General features: G+C 40.6%; 1 protein-coding gene across 1 annotated transcript in view; it reads right to left on the bottom strand.

Annotated features, from left to right (window-relative positions):
* Nucleotides 1-20,475, bottom strand: part of CENPJ (centromere protein J) — a 36,198-nt gene extending 15,723 nt beyond the window's left edge. Inside the window, exons 1-10 of the mRNA XM_052650245.1 lie at nucleotides 20,311-20,475; nucleotides 19,068-19,529; nucleotides 18,457-18,580; nucleotides 14,319-14,621; nucleotides 12,256-12,367; nucleotides 11,235-11,337; nucleotides 9,462-11,109; nucleotides 7,219-7,351; nucleotides 4,057-4,222; nucleotides 1,385-1,627 (exon numbers count right to left, since the gene is read on the bottom strand). Coding sequence (XP_052506205.1) covers nucleotides 1,385-1,627; nucleotides 4,057-4,222; nucleotides 7,219-7,351; nucleotides 9,462-11,109; nucleotides 11,235-11,337; nucleotides 12,256-12,367; nucleotides 14,319-14,621; nucleotides 18,457-18,580; nucleotides 19,068-19,529; nucleotides 20,311-20,475 — 3,459 coding nt within the window. The remainder of the gene's footprint in view (nucleotides 1-1,384; nucleotides 1,628-4,056; nucleotides 4,223-7,218; nucleotides 7,352-9,461; nucleotides 11,110-11,234; nucleotides 11,338-12,255; nucleotides 12,368-14,318; nucleotides 14,622-18,456; nucleotides 18,581-19,067; nucleotides 19,530-20,310) is intronic.
* Nucleotides 20,476-21,707: the final 1,232 nt, after the last annotated feature.

The following is a 21,707-nucleotide window of genomic DNA, read 5'->3' as shown; positions in this document are numbered from 1 at the left end:
CAACCTGCTCTGCTCCCCAGGATGGACTCTGCTCCAGTCTCACCAGCCACAGGGCTCCTCTGGCCTCGGGACTCCCAAATCGTCTTATCCTGGCTCACTGAGCCCTCTCCTGGCCGTTGTTCAAACCTCGCTTTCTCAGGAGGGCTTTCCCCAGATGCTGGCCAGAAAGTTGCAACACCCTCCCCCAACAGGTATCCCGCCTCCTTGCTTTTTCTCCTTAGTCCTCATCACAACCTCATACACCATGTCCAACACTCATCTTTCTCCCACCACTGGAATACAAGTTCCAAGAGGACAAGAAGTCTGTTTTGCTCACTGCTTGATCTCCAGGGCCTCAGTGTCTGCACATCACAGCTGTGAATATAGATGAGTAAAAAAACCAACAGTTGATTCAAAAGGATCATATGCACACAAAAAAGAGAATCTCTGCAGAAAATTTACTTACCCTGTTTTAACTGAGATTACCTGCCTATTGCGTTATAATTCCTCTACAAGAATTATCAAAATGAGGGACTTCCCTGATGGTCCAGTGGTTAAGAATCCATGTGCCAATGCAAGGGCAAACAGGTTTGACCTCTGGTCTGGGAAGACTTCACAGGCCACAGAGCAACTGAGCCCACTGAGCCACAACCACTGAGCCCTCAGGCTGCAGCTGCTGGGCCTCCACGCCCTGAGCCCAGGCGCCACAAAAGAAGCCACGGCAGTCAGCCCACACAACTAGAGGAGGCCCCACTTGCTTGCCCCACTGAAGAAAGCCCGTGCACAGCAACAGAGACCCAGCACAGCCATAAATAAACAAACAAAAAGTTTTTTAAAAAAAGATTAAAAGTGGGACTTCCTTCATGGTACAGTGGTTTTAAAGAATCATAAACATGAGTTTGAAATCTTTACAATGCACAAAAGAAGAATTTAACTGTGGTGAAATACACATAGAACTACCATCTCAACCTTCTCAAGACAGTTCAGTGTTTAAATACACTCACACTGCTGTGCAGTTGCACCACCATCTCCAGAGCTCTTACCTCACAAAACTGAGTCTGTACCCAGGAAATAGCAGCTCCTCCTCCTCCCTTCCTCCGGCCCTGGCACCCACCCTCTCTATCTTTCTATGAATCCAACTCCCCAAATATTCAGCACCTCCCCAGGGTGACAGAGGCTTCCCTGGTGGCTCAGTGGGAAAGAATCTGCCTATAACACAGGAGACGCAGTTCGATCCCTGGGTCAGGAAGATCCCCTGAAGGAGGAAATGGCCACCCACTCCAGTATTCTTGCCCGGAGAATCCCACGGACAGAGGAGCCTGGTGGGCTACAGTCCATGGGGTCGCACAGAGTCGGACACGACTGAGAGACAAAACGACAACAGAGACAAGGTGACAAAACCTACCAAGAACCCATCTTTCTTTGAGGAGGTCACACACTGACCCATCCTGGCGCTGCTCTCTGTGGCTTCTGCTTTCTTCCAGGCTTCCAGTCGGAACCTTTCCATCACTTTTATTTCCTCCCGGAGGTCTGTGTTCTCTCTGACCAACATTTCTATCTGGCTTCTAAGACGGCCATATGTACTAGACCACTTTGCTTCCTTTCTTTTCAGATCTTCCTGTAAATCAGATACCTGCCGCTTCAAAGCCTTTCCAAAAAAAAAAAAAAAACAAAAAAACACAAAACACCATTACTAGAATTAAAACAATGCAACAGAATAGACAACACATCAACAAACCAGGATCACTAGCCCAGCACAAAGAGCAGAAAAGGGAAGACTCAGCGAATCACATTTCAGAAACATCAGGTTCCTCAGGAAAAGGAACGAGGTTCAAGCTAGAGTCTCACCTCATACCATCACCTGGAGTTCTGTTCCAGGAGATGGTGACGGGGGGCGGGGGGGGGGGGGGGGCGGGGGGCGTGGCGGGTGGAGGGGGGTGGTGCAGGGAAGGGTGTCAGACACCACATAGGAACCATGTGGTAATTGAGGTCTAATCTAAGATATTAACTGAAATAGAAAGAGACAAGTGGGGTTATCTGGTGAAGAAAACAGTAACAGGAATCCATGACTAACTGAAGGAAGAGCAGTGACAAAGGGAATAAATGAAGTCAGAACTCCCAGCCCCGAAACTGGGTCTATCTGAAATTCCTGAGACTGAAACTGGGTCTGAAAAAATGACTTGTTTCAGATGCACTGAATGACTAAGTGAAGAAACTCCTGGAGATGTCTGAGGAAGCTACCTGCAACTGTACAAACAGAAATCAGCCACCTGCACCCACATAGGTACAAATTACGGGGAGTGACTGAGAGCGGAGGGAAGCCGAATCAAGAAAGCACTGCCACTACCCACAAGCTCACTCCGACTGAGGTGTGAGTGAGGAGGCCCACCACCTTGTGAACACGTGTGAGCCTGGACACCCACCCGCCCTCTCACAGCCTCACAGCAGTCAACAGAGCAGCAAAGGCAACAGGGGGAGAACAGGGCTCAGGGGCCCTTCCCAGGTGTGACTTCAGAGACAGACAGAGGCTGGACGCAGGTGAGGTCAAGGCCCTTCCCAGGGTTCGATGTCAGAGAGACAGACTCAGGCCCCAGTTGAGGTCAAGGCTCGTATCCCAGTTTTGTGCCATGAAAACACATGAAGCAAAGTCATTACCTCCCTGAACTTCCTATTTATAAAGCGGTGGGGTGCAACCAACAAGTGAGCAATTTCTAACTGGTAACCACTGTTATCATGTGGGAAAATAAACTATTCTACTAAAATGGTAACTCATTAATCTAAATAATTTAAGAATCCAAAGTCAAATAAACCAAAAATAAACAAACAAGATCGGAGAAGGCACTGGCGACCTACTCCAGTACTCTTGTGTGGAAAATCCCATAGACTGAGGAGCCTGGTAGGCTGCAGTCCATGGGGTCGCTAAGAGTCGGACATGACTGAGCGACTTCACTTTCACTTTTCACTTTCATGCACTGGAGAAGGAAATGGCAACCCACTCATGTTCTTGCCTGGAGAGTTCCAGGGATGGCAGAGCCTGGTGGGCTGCCATCTATGGGGTCACACAGAGTCAGACACGACTGACGCGACTTAGCAGCAGCAGACAAATACTATATAGTATCACTTACACACAGAATTTTAGGGGGGAAAAAGCTGACTTCCAAGAGCAGAACGCTGGTTTCTGGGAGCTGGAGGGAGGGGAAAGAGAGCAAGGGAGGTCCAAGGCCATGAACTTTGAGCTGTAAGAAGACTGTAAGATCTGAGGGGCTTCGGTATAGCTCAGTGACTGGTTAACAAGGTTGCACTGTGCACCAGACAGTTGCTCAAAGCAGGTCTTCGGCTTTCTCCACACCCACTCACTCAGAGATAACCTGACCTTGGTAATTATTCCACAATGATGTGCATCAAATCATCACACAGTATACTTTTAAACACAGAGCCATGAGTGAAGTGAGTGAAAGTCGCTCAGTCGTGTCCGACTCTTTGCGACCCTGTAGACTATACAGTCCATGGAATTCTCCAGGACAGAATACTGGAGTGGATAGCCTTTCCCTTCTCCAGGGGATCTTCCCAACCCAGGGATCGAACCCAGGTCTCCCACATTGCAGGCGGATTCTTTACCAGCTGAGCTATCAGGGAAGCATAGCTATATATTTCAATTATTCCTCAGTAAAGTTAAAAGGAATTCAAAATCGATGTTTTGAATTTACCCATGTCATTATCGTAGTCTTTTCTGGGGAAGTCTTTAGTAAGAAAAGAACTGACATATTTTACTCTTCACAAGTCAAGAGTACAGGACTTCTCTGGAGGTCCAGTGGTTAAGATGGAGGGGGCGAGGGTTCGATCCCTGGTTGGGGAACTAAGATCCCCATGGCACAGCCAAAGAGTAAAAAATTTAATAAAAATTAAAATGAAAAGCCTTGACTACAGAAGGTATTTCTGGTATCTCCAATTATCTGTTGAGTCAATGGGTGATTAATACATTGATACCCAATTTCTCTTTGACACAAATAATTGTAAAATTCTTACAATACTGCCATCTTTAATAAGTTATGAATATGATATAAATAACTGACATACTTGTATTTCTTCACGTTCCTTTTTATCTGGAAAAGTTCTCGCAACTGTAGAATACTTTTCAAAAACTTTGCGTTCCTTTTGTAACTTCCTCATTTCTTCCTTTTTAAACTCCTCTATTCGAGCCAATTCTTTTGCTTTCTGTTGTTCAAAGTCAGCAATTTCTTTCCTAAAATGACCAAACCACATTATCATCTAAGGAGACCACCTCGATATCATAATCCACACGTGGCACAAAATGAAGCCCCAGTGACAGCCTGGAATGGAGAAGCTGCTGGTTTCGGTGACTCCACCTTCAATCAACAGTAGTGAAATAACAATCAATTCAGTAAAGGCCCTCTCATCAAGCATTTTCTGGGAACCTACTATGACTCAGGCACTATGCTAGGAACTGGAGAAACCACAGTGAAAAAAATAAAATCCTTAGTCTTACAAAGCTTCTTACATTCTAGTGGGAGCAACAGAGGACAATAAAGATAAACAAGTAAAATATATGGAACACTAGAAATGTTAAGAATAAAGCAAGGAATGAGGTTAGAAAATATGGAGGTCAGGGGACTGAAATTACAGATGGAATCATCTTGCTGAGATAGTATGTGAAGTGAAATCTGAGGGACCGGAAGAGATCGGTCATGAAGATATCTGGACAGAGTATTCCAGGAAAAGGAAACTCCGTATGCAAAAGCCCCAGGGTACGAACATGACTCGTGTTCAAAGACCAGCCAGGAGGCCAGTGTGGCTAAAGAGACAAAACAGTAGGAGAGAATGTCAAAAACATGATGGAGCTGGGGGACCAATAAACGTCATCGTCTCTGGGACGACAGTGAGGACTCTGCTGTTGAGCACAGCAGCACACTGGTCTGGGGCTGTCATAAACCAGGGTCTTTCTGGATGCTGTGCTGAGAGCACATGGCACGACAACAGCAGGACTGTGGAATCACATGCTCCCACACAAACGACAATCTGACCACCATCTACAGACAAAAGTGGGAACTCGAGGCTTTTGTGGGAACTCAAGGACCCTGGGAGGTAACTGAGAAACCCTGGTGAAGCCTGAGATCAAGGACAGCACTTTGAGAAGGCAGGTCCATGCAGACCTACCAAATGGCGAACTGACTGCACTACACATAGCCCCACTGCCAAAGGAGGCAGGAGGAGCCATGCCCACCCATGCCCCTGGAAGCAGACCCACAGACCATGGTCCTGCCTACAGATCCTGACACAACCCAGTGACCCAGCTCCAGCCCTGCTCTGGGTACGGAGGCAGTCCTGCCGGACCAGAGGCCCAGTGGAAAGATGCTGAGGAACCTGGCAGGAGCCACACCTGTGATGACCTCTGGAAACACACCTCCTGTTACAGACCCAGCAGTGGTCCAGGAGGCAGCCCATGACATAGCTTCAGTCCTGCCTGACTGCAGTCCAAGAAGCAGTTCTGTCCACTGGGGATCTGGCAGGAACCACAGCTGACTGCAACCCTGGTGACAGGCCTATCAAATGGTGAACCCCTTCACTGTGGATCCAGCACAGTGAGCCAGCTACAATCCCACCAGGAGTCCAGCAGGACAAGGTCTTTACCTGCCAGAAACAGCCTCTAGAGACAGGAGCAGGTGGTTGTTCCTTCAAATACAAGGACATCCATACAAGTTTACAAAGATCAGTAAGAATCAGGTAAACATGAGACCACCAAAGGAAACTGTTAACACAGCTTCAGTAACCAGCCCAAAGAAATGGAGATCTACAAACCACCTGACAAAGACCACAAATTAATTGTTTTATGAAGCTCAGCAAGCTACAAGGGAGCACAGATAAACAACTCAATGAAATCAGGGAAAAAACATGTGAAACAAAATAAGAACAAACAAATTATTAAAAAAAGAAAGAAAGAAATTCTAGAGCTGAAGAATAAAAGAAATGAAGCGACAAATCCAACAGAGAACTTCAACAGCAGACTCAAGCAGAAGAAAAACATCTGTGACTGCACAGGCTGGTGACTTGAAGATACCCAGTCAGAGGGAAAAAAGGGAAAAGAATGAAAAGGAGTGAAGAAAGCCTACAGGACTTATGTGATGTGACTAAATGAATGACACACGCATTAGGGGAGACAAACCCCTCGTCAGACTAAGAAAAAAAGAGAAGTACAGGCCTTAACAGATACCTCAGAAATAAAAAGGGCCACACGTGAACAATTATATTCCAAAACACTGGATAACTCAGAAGAAATTGACAAATTCCTAGAAACATACAACCTACCAAAACTGACCCAGTAGGAAGAGAAAACCTGAACAGACCAATAACAAATTAGAGGACTGAATCAGTCATCAAAAACTTCCCACAAAAGGAAAGCCCACAGGTGGTTTCACAGGTGAGTTCCACCAAACACTCAAAGAAGGATTAATACCAATCTTTAAAAAGAAGGGACACTTCCAAACTCATTCTGTGAAGCTAGTTTTCACTCTCATACCAAAGGCAGACAAAAACACAAGGAAAGAAAACTATAAGCTAATGTCCCTGATGAATAAGTGTGTAAAACTCCTCAAAAAAAAAAAAAAAAAACCTATCAAACCAAATTGAACAGCACAGTAAAGGCATTAATACACCATGACTGATCCCCAGGATGCAGAGCTGGCTCGTGCAGATGAACACGACGTAACTGGCGTGGCCCCTGTGGAACAGCATGGTGGCTCCTCAGCACTATTCTCAATAACCCAGAGGCAGAAACAACCCCATGTTCACCTGCAACCCAAGCAAGGCCAAGGATCACTAGAAACCAAGAGAAGACAGAAGAGAAAGCACAGCCCTGCTGATGCCTGACTTCAGGCTTTCAGTCTCCAGAAATGTGAGAAAATTAATTTGTGTTGTTTTAAGCCACCCAGTTTGTGTGCATTATGTCACAGCAGCCCTAGAAAGTAATACACTGACCAAGGTGGCGCTTGGATTCACAGCTCCAAACTGCTTGTCAAACTTCAGTTTATGACCTCATCACTAAGAGAATTCCCCTTTTAACACATCTTTGACCACAATAGGTCATTTTATCTAAATTTATTAAATTCTTTTGTGGTATGTATTTCATTTCCTTCTCTTGCTAGGTTAACAGGAATTGTTTCAAATAGTTTAGATATAATCTTGAAGATATAACTGGATCACTGTACATTTCCCCCCACTTACCTGAGTTTTTCCAAGGCACTTTCTCGTTCAATGCGAAGTTTAGCTAAAGATGCGTTCTCAGCTTTAAATTTTTCTATTTCTGTTTCCAATTCAGTAATTTTCTCTCTCAAAACTTGAGATCGAGCATTGCCACCTAGAAGATAAACCACAAATACTGAACTTCACAAAAAGCTTTTAGCAGCAAAACACTAGCTAGCTATTACACTAAGAGCCGAAGATATTCTCAATACCTGTATTATTAAAAAGCATTAGGAACAATACTTCTAAAAGACAAAAAAATTTACAGTGGCCTAACTTTGCAGATGGGGCAATCTAAACTTGAAGAATCAAATCATTCTACCTCAAAAAACAATCTGATGACAAATTAACATTATATATTTTAAAAGTCATTCAAATAAATTTTTGAACAAATATACATAAACAGCTTAAGAACATGAATAAGCATTCACAAGAATGCACTAATCAACATCAAAATCAAAGTTTATCCCCCACCAATAAAATTTGCTACTTAACAGAATAGCCTATACTTTCGTCCTTCAACCCCCATTTGGAAAATAACCTTGATTTATATCACAAAACTAAAATACATGTACCTCCTCTCTGATCCACTTCTAAAAATCTAGTTAAAGAATGAACTTATAAAATCATACAAGTCATTCTACACAAAAATGTGCATTGCAGTGTTATTTCTAATAGTGAAAAACAACTGAAATGTTCAACATGAAACTACTAAATAAAATTATGCTACATTAATATAATTCTCTGCAACCATTTTTTCTTTAAAGTGCACAAACAGTTTTAATGATATGGCCAAAGCACTGCATACATCTGGTCAAAAAGGATAAGGCCAATTATATGTCTCTACCATATTAAAAATACATAGGAAAAACGAATGTAAAGAAATACATCAGTTACCTTAGGACTGACTTCCCTGGTGGCTCAGACAGTAAAGCGTCTGTTTACAATGTGGTAGACCCAGGTTCAATCTCTGGGTTGGGAAGATCCCCTGGAGAAGGAAATGGCAATCCACTCCAGGACTATTGCCTGGAAAATCCCATGGACAGAGGAGCCTGGTAGGCTACAGTCCATGGGGTCACAAAGAGTCAGACACAACTGAGCAACTTCACTATACTATACTATACCTTAGGATAGTCTAGTTATGAACACTTTTGCTTCCATACTTTAAGCTTCCAGCCTTCCTGCAAAAAATACTATTTTTTAAAAATAGCTTATATTTTAAAGCACCCATGCTTTGCTAGACATTCGAGTTTATAATATACATAAAAGAATGGAAAACTGGTTTTCAATATAAGTTTAGAAAGTCTATCCCATCAACTAAATACTTTACAGCCATGAAATGGAATAAAGACAGATGTGTATTAGCACAAGCTTCAAAATGTATTACAAGCAAGGAGCAGAGCAGTATATACAAAGTGTGTTTACATTTGTGTAGAAAGGCAAATTATATACACATTCACACATACACTTTCATATGCATGGAATATTGGTAGAATACACAAATGAAATGGGAAAGCTGGTGTCTCTAGGAGCCCAGGTCTGGGGCTGGGGAAGAGAGGAAACTCGGATTTTACTCTATTTCTTCTTCATATTTAGCAAGTTAATGCATGAGACCATTAAAAAAACTGATTTAAAATGATGTGCACAAGTGGAGGTAACACAGTAACACCAACCACAAGTTGAGTATTCCTTGGTTGCTGGTGGTGATTTAGTCACTAAATCGTGTTCGACACTTACAACCCCATGGACTGTAGCCTGCCAGGCTCCTCTGTCCATGGGATTTTCCAGGCAAGCATACTGGAGTGGATTGCCATTTCCTTCTCCAGGGGATCTTCCCAACCCAGGATTCGAACCCCGGTCTCCTGCACTGCAGGCAGATTCTTTACCAACTAAGCTATGAGGGATAACCCCTTGGTTATTAAAGAAACTTAAACGTTATCTCACCTTACAGTAATTAATTTTAAAGCCTTAGCAATAAGACACAGGTTAAAATTTGAAAAAATCTGCAATCACAATTCCTCCAAATCTCTTATACTAGTGTGCACACACACATGTGTGTGTGACTATTACATTATTTAGGCTCACGAAAGAAATCAAACCTTAACAAACACCTACTAGGTATCTACTGAGCATCCAGAAAGATTAAGATTTTAAGAAACATTCTGACAACATACTGATAAAATAAATTTAAATTTACAACATTTCATTACAATACTCTGACATACCAGGTGGGTGGTCTTGACTTGTGTTTAACTTGGGATCCTTTCCCGAGCATGAGTGTGACTTTGAGTGTGACTCTGACTTTGATTTCAGAGAAGGAAAGAATTCCATCATCAGATCTGAGGTAGGAGGAGGGCTTGGGCCCCTGCTGGATTTGCCCAAGTCTTCTCCCTTCTTGACTGGCACGACCTTCCTTTTTATCGTTTTGTCCAGTACACACATTTCACTCTTGCTAGGGCAGGTTGTCTGGGGAGTCCCATAAATGGCTTCATTCCCAAGAACACCATCATGTTTAAATGAATTATCTTCAAGGTCAGTCCAAGTTCTTTCATCATCAAAGTCAATTTTATTCACACTTATAGATGAGTGTCTTCCGGAGGAATCAGAAACTTTATTTTTCAAGCTTTCTATAATGAGAGAATCACCACTGCTATAATCCTTATCAGACAAATCTAAATCAACATCTCTCCTTTTCTCTTCCTCTTGAGTCGTGGTGTCCCGAAAAGGTCCCTTACCATCACAGACTTGCGGACTATCTTCTCTGCTGCTGGAACTCCTTTCCTTACCCTCAGATGATGGCTTTATAGTGACGTCAAGCTGTTCCTCCAAATCGGTGCTATGATCACTGTCTGTAACACCTTCACCATCGCCTGCACTCCACCTGGTCTGCCTTGCAGGAGGATTCGTTTGGTACACTCTCCTCCTGACTTCACAGGACGGCGCCCACAATCCTCCGGGTGAGAACACTGAATCAAGCTGTCTGGGAGCGACCTCGCACTCAGCCTTGCTTCCACACTGGGCACGGTCCAGATCCTCATTTTGGTTATGCAGACTAACAGAACTTGGTGTTGCTGTCTTCTCTTCCCGCACACCTTTGACAGGGGTAGAAGACAGCCGGCGACCTCTGCAGTTCTGCTGGTCCCTCTCTAAGATCTTCAGCACAAATGAGGAGTTACTAGAGAATGATATTTCATCAGCAGCTTTTTCTAAAAACAAAAATTCATCTAATTCCAAATTTTCCTTTTCCTTTTCTCGTTCCCAATTCTCTAACTTTTTCTGAAGAGAATCATCAAGAGAAGATTCTGACCCTTTCAAAGTTTCACTTGCTGGGTTCTGAGAAGCCATATAGCTGATGAATCTTGTGGAAATGGGAAGTCTGTCTTTACTGTGTGCCTTATTCCAGATTGTGCAACCAACATCACAAGGTTTTGTACACTCAGGTACATTTTCTTTATTATTAGATTCCACTTTTTTTCCTAAATTGATCTGCTCTCTAAATTGCCCATCACATTTCTTCTCTGCTGGCATTTTCAATCCTGATGGAGAGAGACTTTTCCTACTATTACTCTTAAGCACTTTTGGCTTCTGACTGAGTGTGAGAGAACGACACTTGGTTGTGACTTTACTGTTCTTTTTAACAGGAAGGTTCTCTGTACAGATTTCTTTATTTATAAGAGCAGTTTTCCGCTGGAATTGTTGTTTATCTGATTTAAACATAGGCTGGTCCTCTGAAATGCTCTGAGTAGTGACTAGGTTACTTTCTCTCCCCTTCTGAAACTTAGATTTAGCATTAGTAAATCTGGCTAAACCTTCTCCTCGTTTTAAGAATGGTTGTTTGGGTTTTGCTTTGATAAGCAAAGATCCTTCTGCTTCCTAAAATAAAAAAATATTTGAATTAATTCTGGATATCCAAGTAATCTCAAAGCTATTTTTTAAGCAAATTCTAAACAAATCGCTAAAGCCTTAGATAACTGGATCAAAATAGTAGAAATGCTAACCTTTAGCTGTTTTTGTTGCAGTTCTAGTTCTTCCAACCGAATCTGTTCCTCTAAGTAGTCTTCAAAAGTTTGTTTCCTTTCTCTAATAGCAGCTTTAATAGGCCTAATCATAAAAATAAAGTTATGTAACATGCAAACCATGATGTGGTGAATACTTTACACTTAGTGTGGCTGATACACACCTCTAACTGAGAACTAACCTTTTCCAACATCACAAATTCCATTTGAGAATCTATTAAAATCTATAATTCCATTCCATCTCCCAAATACAGAAATACATGTCTCTATATGTGATTTGAAAAAGCCCCTCTGAAGTCTACCTACTGACCTCAGATTAACTTTTAAAGTAGCATATTCATTATTTAACTAAGATATGTTTCCAAGAATAGTTCATTAAATAAATATTCTTTAAGATCCTTAATAATATGAACAAGTCACTTAGCATTCCATAACATATACTAAAATATTTAAGAAAATAATAAACAACCTCACTATTGATATTTTATCTTAGATATAAAAATAAATTTAAAATTCTATAACCACACTCAACTATTATTTATAAGTGATACCATATGTGAAACTCCAATATATGATCTTTCTCTTCTCCAAAACAGGATTTACCTATTTGAGAGAATATTAGTTTTATCCAGATATTTCCCTTAGATGAAAAAACTGCTGCTGCTGCTAAGTCGCTTCAGTCGTGTCTCACTCTTAGCGACCCCATGGACTGCAGCCCACCAGGCTCCTCCATCCATGGGATTTTCCAGGCAAGAGTACTGGAGTGGGATGCCATTGCCTTCTCTGGAAAAAACTGCTAGATTCTTCCAATACAATGTCAAGGCTCCTTTAACTGATTATCTTCCCAACCTCTTACTGTTGCTGACAATATGGAATAAGCTGGATCTTCAATCCTATACTTAAAAGCACATCCAAGCAAAAGCAAGAAAACTATGGATCTTTCAAACAAAGAAAGTACCAATAATAATGACTCATATTAAATTCCTTTCAACGCGAATGATACCTTTCTTCAATATTAACCACTTCTGAGGAATCACCAATTTTTTTTAAGTTCGTATCGTTCCCTTCCTGAATCTGTTCCGTCATTTTCTCCAAACATGGTAAAATACCTTCTCCTAGAACAAAAATTAGGAGCAATTTAGTTCAGTAAGAAAAGTAGATTAAAGATTTAAAATGTGAGAATTTTACAAGTTACTACACTTAAAAAAAAATTTAGGTAAACAATGTATACCAAAGATTTTAAAACACTCAAGAACTTCTTTAATATGATAAAGAAAGCTGAAAAACCCTAATTAAAACACAACATCCTTCAAAAAGTTAATGTTAAGGGGGAGAAATTTTCTAAATTATAAAAGACTCAAAGAATTGTAGCAACTGAATGTAATACAATAACTTGACCGGATCCTACTTTTAAAAAACACCTTAAAGAGGCAATTTTGGGATTGCAGGGAGCATTCTAAATTGTATTTCCATAGTTAAGGTCCCTGGATACAAAAATATTAATAGTATTGTGGTTATATAGAAGAATGTCCTAATTTTTCCCGAATATTTGAAATTATATAATGTCTCCATACAATTTGAGATGAAACAACTGAGCAAACTATCAATATGTACAGATATAAACAGATAAATTTAAGTATAGATACAGATATATATAACATACAAATATAGATAGACAAAATAAATATGGAAAAATATCAATTGCTGCATCTAGGTAGTGGGTACACGGTAATCACTGTAGCAGTCTTTCAACTTTTCTGGATGTTTGAAATTTGCCAAAAATAAAAGGTCAATGGGACTTCCCAGGTAGTCCAGTGGTTAAGACTCCATGCTTCCACTGCAAGGGGCAAGGGTTTGATCCCTGGTTAGGGATGTTTCACATGCTGCACAGTGCCACCAAATAAAGATGAAAAGATTAAGGGAATGTACTGTATAAAAAATAAGGAAAAGACATTTGACCTTTTTATACCAAGAAATTACTCTAAACTAGGAATAAGATATTATCCACAAAAGGTGCCCAGTACTAACTATTGAGTAAAGACTTTTTGTCATATCATTTGTGTTTTTCTATATATGACTCTAAAGAACATATACATAAAAACCATTAAAGTTGAAAAGCAAATTAAAATTAAAAATACTGGAAATGATTCAGTCCTACTATAAAGAACATGAAATAAAGACATTATTTGATGATCTGCATAATGATAACATTAAAATTATGGTTATGAGGGCTACAGAAAGTGCCATGAGCACTTTCCACATTGAGTGGGAAAAGAACATAATTTATTACACAATACTCACTCTATGATTACAAAATATGGAAAGAAAAAAAAGGCCAGGGAGTGAGCACAGAAACAGGACTTTACACTAGAAATGCCTTGAGCGCTCGGTGAGGTTGGAACGAGCAGACACTAAGAGCCAGCACTCTGGCAGAAGCGTGCCGGGTGCTGGGAACACAGAGATACAGTAAGGGTGTCGGGGTGGGAGGGATTTCTCTTACAATTAGTAAGTCCCATCACTAATCTATTGTTCACCTGTCACATCTTCTATCCTACTCCCTACCACTGACACACACTTTTTAAATAGATTTCAAACTTTTCCTAAGCTCTCGAGAAAAATGATCCCCGCAGAAATTGCTTCCTCCCTTTCTAAAGACCGGATGCTACCACGACAAGGTCTGAAGTCAGCAAGAGTCATCCTGCAACTTGCTCCTGGAAAGTCACAAATTCTGTGTCCAAACCAGGCTCAGTGGCTGTACAGAAGTTAGGATCTCTCATTTAAAGACGTAGCATGGACTTCCCTGGTAGTCCGGTGGCTAAGACTCTGCACTCACAATGCAGGAGGTCCGGGTTCAAACCTGATTATGGAATTAGATCCCACATGCTACAACTAAGTGTTTGCATGCTGCAACTAAGACCCAGTGCAGCCAAATAAATAAATACACAAATATTTAGGAGGACAAAAAAAGACACGAATAGGAGAAAAATACACAGGACTTTCTTGGTCTTAGAACAACTAGGTGACACTGTCCATTAACTATAGAAGAGAAAAAGATAAGTAACTCACCTTTAGAATTGTTATCGTTTTCTTCCTTCAAATCATTTTTTTTCACAAGTGCTTCCTGACACTGTGCCTCATAAAACACAGTGGGAGAAGCACCACTTCTTGAAGTTAAAACAAAATCCTGATGAGTAGTTCTACAGAAGTCGTTTTGTTCACTGGATAAAATGTTAGAAGGGTGTTTTTTTTCTTGGCTTTGATTCTGGTAGATATATGATGGCAAGAAGGGCATGGTTTTCTCTACAGTGGCTGAATTTCCCAGAGGTCTGTACTTTCTCTGGCTCTGGTCATCAGGCAGTGGAGTTAAACCTTACAATTAAGAAAATCAACAAAACTGATGACTTTCTATAACATTTTCTGTTCTACCTTTTAATGGCACCTATGTTTTCTCCAAAGTGAGAAAAGTACTTCTTTCCCTCATTATTAGGAAACTACGTTTAACAAAGTCATGAAATTTTAAGAGTCCAAAGTGACTTTTGCATGCTTTTGATTGAAAGTGCATTTACACCACAACTCACGGGCAGTGTTCACACGCCAGAGCTGCAGCCTGCCTAACTGTGGAAGGCATTGTTCACCCTCCATCCGTGAGCACTGCCTGGAGCTGTCAACTCTAAGCCCTGTGACAAACAGTTAAATGCAGAGCACCGGTGCACAGTTACAAATAATCTGAATTGTTCCTTCACAATCAATAACTGCTCTGCATTACAACACTTGAAAACATTTTTTCTTTATGTTCCCATTAAGATGCTGGTGACCTCCGGTGGTGGAATGATGGGTGATTTTGTTTTGTACTCTTCTGTAGTCCCTAAATTTCCTGTAATACTTTCTGCCTGTTGTTTCTTAAGTCTCTGCTTTTGAAATCACGCAATAGACAGAAGATTTCCTTTCTGTGTATCTCGAAGACAGAATTCTGTGTATCTCGAAGATAGAATTCTTAGAGAATAAATGGCAATACTAGCTATCCTGCCTGCTGTACCAGCCCCTTGAAATTTACTACTCCTGTTTTCCCAGATTATTTCAATTAAACTTAGAATTAAAGACACAATGCAGAGGACTTCCCTGACAGTTCAGTGGTTATGACTCTGTGTTTCCACTGCAGGAAGTGCAGGTTCAATTTCTGGTCCAGGAACTTAAGACCCACCAGCGATGTGTCATGGCCAAAAAAATAAGACACAGTGGGAAGTACTTCATAAAAGAGGCATGCCACCTATGTCTTACACCCTCTGCTTCTCCCCTAGCCCACAAATAAAACTGGAAGTCAGATAGGTCCTCACTGAGTATCAGATTCAACCTGTCGTCTTTAATAACAATATTCTCCCATCTAAATATTTTTCACTAACGGTCATCCCACTTCAGCCTAAAGACATCTCTGACAGAAGAGCAAAATCCCAAAGTAGCAGTCCTCAAAGTGTGGTCTGTACACTCCCAGTCTCCAAGACTCTGTCAGGGCATCCAGCAACGTCCAAGCTATCTTCAGAACTACTGAGACAGGATCTGCCTTTTCACTGTGCTGACGTGTACCCTGATCACATGCACTATCAGCGAGCTTCCTGGGGACCTCACTCAAAGGCAGAACAGCAGTACCCAGTACCCAGTACCCAGAACAGAGTGCTCACCACCACACTCTCAACTCGAAAACTAACAACAGCTTTACTGAAGAATGTTCCAGACAAAGCAAGCAGGAAAATTATCAATTTTTTAGTTAAATTTTAACTCTTGAGTTCATGTCTTCTGAATATTTTATAGGACAAGATGAGAAGTATGCATAAATCACTTCTGCTGTAAACTAAGCCATGGGCTGTGAAATTTTTTCAGCCATAAGCTCAACTAATTGATCTTTCAGGGATTATTTCTATTTGAAAGAATGACGAACTATGGTGATTTAAACCACAGTACTTGGCAGAACATTTTCTCAAAAATCAGACAACTGAGCCAGACATTTCAAGGAAACTGACAGTATTTGTTGCCAATGATAAAGTATGAACTTTCAAGTAAAAATCAGAATGTTGGAAAATATGTCCATCACCATGAGCTTGAAAGCTTTATATTTCAAGACTTTTATGATGAGATCTGTGGTAGCATTAATACATATAAATTTTTATACTTTATAATGAAATATAGCAATATTTTTAGAACCTACCTCACTCAGAGAACTATTATTTTCCAAATAACCAATGCATGATTTTACCAAAGCATGGATGATGAAAAGTCCATTCAAAATGTCAAGATACTTTAATGTATTTTAATGTAACAGCACAGAAAGTTCATTAATATGATTGATTCCATACTGTGCATAACAGCTAAGAAATGACCACTTGTTAAGTTTGGTGGAATATCAAAGAAATAACCACGTTATTTGAAAAAGCTTTCTCCTTTTTCCAATCACATGTCCTTGTGAGGCTGGATTTTTTTTTTCACATACATCAACCAAAACAACATAAATGAAGAGATGGGAGGCGAAAGCAGATATGAGAATCAGCTGAGTTCTATAAGCCAAAAGTTAGAGATTTTCAAAAACAATGAACAGTGCCATTCCTCTCAATTATTTTTTAGAAAAATTTTTTTGTTAAGAAGTGTTATTTATAGCACATAATTATTTTAAAGAAATTAGCTTTTAAATTTCTTAGTTTTAATCTCTAACACAGTAAATATTAATAGCTATAGCCCATATAATAATACAAACTCTTTGGAGTCCTCAATAATTTAAGAGTGTTATGAGGTTCTGAAACCAAAAAATGTTGAGAACTGTCCTAAAACAACTGTTACATAACTCCATGGAGGTAGTTCTCACATTAGTAACTTTAAAATCTGCTTCCCTATTGCTCTACCATATGCTATTTCTACCCAGGAAACTATCACAGGCTATTATGTAAGTGATCGTGATTATTATTTTTCTGTCCTCCATAAAGGCACCCTGAACCACTCAGTTATTTCCACATACACACCATATTCTCTATATGGTCTAAGATAACATCCAAATTTCCTGAGCCATTCTTCATTTGCTGCCTCCCTTGTCACCAGTGCTATCACCACACCCAAGGTACCATCCAGCCACATCTGCACACACACCTACCAAGATCTTTCTTCTTTGTATTCTCTATGTCCAGGACAGTCTCTCAACAGAACAGGTGCTCCACTCAATCAGCAAAGTGTGTCTCTTAAAAGGCAGCACCAAGAAGCAAGCACACTGCCCCTGACCACTGTTTTTCAAACCATGGGACACAATCCATTTTGAAATGTCCTTGCTACCTGCCAGGCGTGTGAATAAGAACTGATTCATGAAATTTCTCTGAAATTATGAGTCATGATTTTAAATGTTTCTGTTACTATGCAATCTGGTCAAAGAACTTTCAAAACTACTGCTCCAGATCAACTTCCAACTGCTTGCTCGTCCCCATTAGTACATCATGGTTTCTATTAACTGATTTAGCATTCAACAGAAAAGCTGTCCTGTACTACCCCAGAAAGTATTTCTGGTATGGCTCGTTAGTGGAGCAGAATGGCTTCTACACACACACACTTTTATGACCGTGCTCAGTTTTTCATTCAACAGGCAGGGGTTGTACCTCAGTAGCCCAGGTCAAATTCAGCTCTGCATCTTTTATTCTGTTACTACTACTACTAAGTCACTTCAGTCGTGTCCGACTCTGTGCGACCCAATAGACGGCAGCCCACCGGGCTCCCCCGTCCCTGGGATTCTCTAGGCAAGAACACTGGGGTGGGTTGCCATTTCCTTCTCCAATGCATGAAAGTGAAAAGTGAAAGTGAAGTCACTCAGTCATGTCCGACCCTCAGCGACCCCATGGACTGCAGCCTACCAGGCTCCTCTGTCCATGGGATTTTCCAGGCAAGAGTACTGGAGTAGGCTGCCATTGCCTTCTCCCTTTATTCTGTTGGGTCTTTTTAAAATTTTTTTTATAAATAAATGTCAATGCCTTTAAGTAGGGCACATACGTTCCAGAATGGCACAGATCCCTCATCTGTATTATATTACACCACTACCGTTCCACGGTTGTCTGTCTGGCTTGAAATTGGAGTTGGCAACATGACAGAAAAATGGTAGAAATAATCTGTCAACTAAAGACAGGAAATGTGTATAACTGCCTACCACTGTACTGACCAAAGGCCTCACAGTAAATAATACCTGGGAGTGTCTGCTGCCCAGACACCAAAGAGAGTAGCTCCTCCTGCTCACCCATGAGCCTCTGCAACTGTTCGAGCTGTCGCCTCTTCAGCTGCTCCTGCTTCTTCTGTTGCTCTTCTTTCAGCTTTTTAGACATAAAATTGATTAAAATTACTATTTCTTTAAGGACCTCTGCTCCTTAACATTAATCTTAATCCCTCCCAGCTCCTTTCTCATATCTTCTCTAATAAAGAGTTCCAAAGAGGGATCCCAAAGTAACTTAATCTGCCACCAAAATTCTAAACTCTCAACTAAGAAAGAGAAAAAAAAAAAAAAATCACATGAATCCTTTGATTCTTAAAGTAGGATCAGTATCAGTCCATTTATAATCAACTAATATTTGATCAGTCATTTCTAAATTAGTTTTTACAAAATGAGGTAGGAAGATATTGTTAAGTGCTATATTTGTATCTTACATATCAATCATGTTTTAATGTTTCACCTCAAACAAAGTATGATACTATGAGTAAAAGATAAACAAAGACCTGTAACAGATGACTTTTCATTGTAAACAGAAACCTGCAATAACTGTGCAATCATACACATACATATCAGATCAAACCCCGTTTTACCTGTTCAAGTTTTTTAACAAGTGGGTCTTTATAAGGCACTTCTTTGAATTCACTCAAAAGATCTGCGATAAACTCATTTTTGCTATCTTCCCATTGTCCAGGAACATCCTGACGTGCCACTAGCTGTGGCCCCGCTTTAGTTAAAGGAAAGACTCTCTGTGGTTCAGATTTATCTGACTGTAACTTGTACGGGCTATTAGGCTCCAATTTCTGTTCTTCATGAAGTGAATCTTCTTCCCTTATAAAGCTTAAACTATTTGAAAATTTTGTAGCTTTAATAGGAAAGCTGGTAGAAAAGTTCACATTTGCTGGCTTCTCTTCCTCTGCTTCTAAAATAGGAAATCCACGATTTAATATGACCCCAGCCCGAGAAGGATTCGCCATCCACTGGGTTAAGAAGTTCTGCCCACTGTTTAACTCTGAAGAGGTTGACATGAGAAACATTTTGGTCCAATGGCAGTACTGTATTTAAATAATGTAAAAGACAGAACAGTTATTAATTTCCAACACCTGCAGAGAGAAGACAGAAAACAAGCTATTCTCTCCAAATCTCAACCTAGCACAAAAATCTACTATTTCTTATATAAAAGACTTTAGCAAAGCAATCAAGGAATTAGTTACATATTTTTTTTAATGTCCTTAAAAAATCCACACTGAGGGGATCAAAAATCAAAGTTCCCTCTGATTCAATCAGTTATGGATCAATTTACACAAGTGATGATCAATCAAAAGACCTAAAACTAAGGGAGCAGGATTCCCTGGTGGCGCAGTGGCAAAGAATGTGCCTTTGCATGAGAGTTGGGTTTATTTGCCTGGGAAATTCCATGGACAGAGAAGCCGGAGTCCATGGAGCCACAGAGTCAGACACGAATGAGCACAACAGAACAACAAAAAACCTAAGGGAGTTAAAGCTCATCTAAGTTGTTTGATTACCAAAAGAAAAACAAGTCACTACCTATATCCACTACTACCCACTTTAACCACTTTCAATGCCTCTGACTGTAGTCCAATACTGCTTCTTTGCCCAACCAGGGAAGCAGTGTCCCTCCTAGTTCCAGAACAAGTCACCACCACCCCAAGGCTTTATCTGGCACTGTCTCCTGTTGTCCCTTCCTCCTCTTCCTGTAACTCCCTTCTCGCCCACGAGGCAGTCTCTTATCTGTATCCCTAGAGGTTTCTGACATTGCTATTTTGGCATTCCTCTCATTATTACTGGTATTTTGTTTTTGTGTTCATAACCTACCGAGTGAACCGTCCTACACTGTTGGTGGGAATGTAAACTGCTGCAGCAACTGTGGAGAATAGAATGGAGGTTCCTTAAATAAACTAACAACAGTGTTACCATATGATCGAGCAATCCCACTCCTGGGCATATATTCAGAGAAAACTCTAATTCGAAAAGATACATGCACCCCAATGTTCACAGCAGCACCATTCACAACAGCCAAGACATGGAAGCAACTTAAATGTCCATTGACAGATGAATGGATACAGATGTGGTCTATATATACAATTGAATATTACTCAGTCATAAAAAAGAATGGAATAATGCCATTTGCGGCAACATAGATGGATCCAGAGATTAAATGATATCATTTATATGTGGAATATTTTAAAATGATACAAATGAAGTTATTTACAAAACAGAAACAGACAGACATAGAAAACACTTATGATTACCAAAGCAGATAGGAGGAGAATAGAAGTTCAGGATTAACAGAAAGAGCCTGTTGATGAAAGTGAAAGAGGAGAGTGAAAAAGTTGGCTTAAAACTCAACATTCAGAAAACTAAAATCATGGCATCTGGTCCCATCACTTCATGCCAAATAGATGGGGAAACAGTGGAAACAGTGACAGACTTTATTTTGGGGGGCTCCAAAATCACTGCAGATGGTGACTGCAGCCATGAAATTGAAAGACACTTGCTCCTTGGAAGAAAAGTTATGACCAACCTAGACAGCATATTAAAAAGCAAAGACACTACTTTGCCAACAAAGGTACATCTAGTCAAAGCTATGGTTTTTCCAGTAGTCACATATGGATGTGAGAGTTGAACTATAAAGAAAGCTGAGTGCCAAAGAATTGATGTTTCTGAACTGTGGTGTTAGAGAAGACTCTTGAGAGTGCCCTGGACAGCAAGGAGATCCAACTAGTCCACCCTAAAGGAAGTCAGTCCTGAATATTCATCGGAAGGACTAGTGCTGAAGCTGAAACTCCAATACTTTGGCCACCTGATGAGAAGAACTGACTCATTTGAAAAGACCCTGATGCTGGGAAAGATTGAAGGTGGGAGGAGAAGGGGCCAACAGAGGATGAATGGTTAGATGGCCTCACCGACTCAATGGACATGAGTTTGAGTATACTCTGGGAGTTGGTGATGGACAGGGAGGCCTGGTGTGCTGCAGTCCATGGGGTCAAAAAGAGTTCGACACGAATGAGCGACTGAATTGAGGATTAACAGATACACACAACTACATATAAAACAGGTAAACAAGGATCTACAGTATAGCACAGGGAACTACACTATCTTGTAATAACCTAGAAAGGAAAACAACCTGAAAAAGAATATGTATGTATGTATAACTGAATCACTTTTCTATTCACTTGAAACACAACACTGTAAATTAACTATATTCAAAT

Source organism: Budorcas taxicolor, chromosome 12 (genome assembly GCF_023091745.1).
Source record: "Budorcas taxicolor isolate Tak-1 chromosome 12, Takin1.1, whole genome shotgun sequence".
Taxonomy (NCBI): Eukaryota; Metazoa; Chordata; class Mammalia; order Artiodactyla; family Bovidae; genus Budorcas; species Budorcas taxicolor.
The sequence above is the reverse complement of the archived record's forward strand: the minus strand, read 5'-3'. Positions and strand labels throughout refer to the sequence as shown.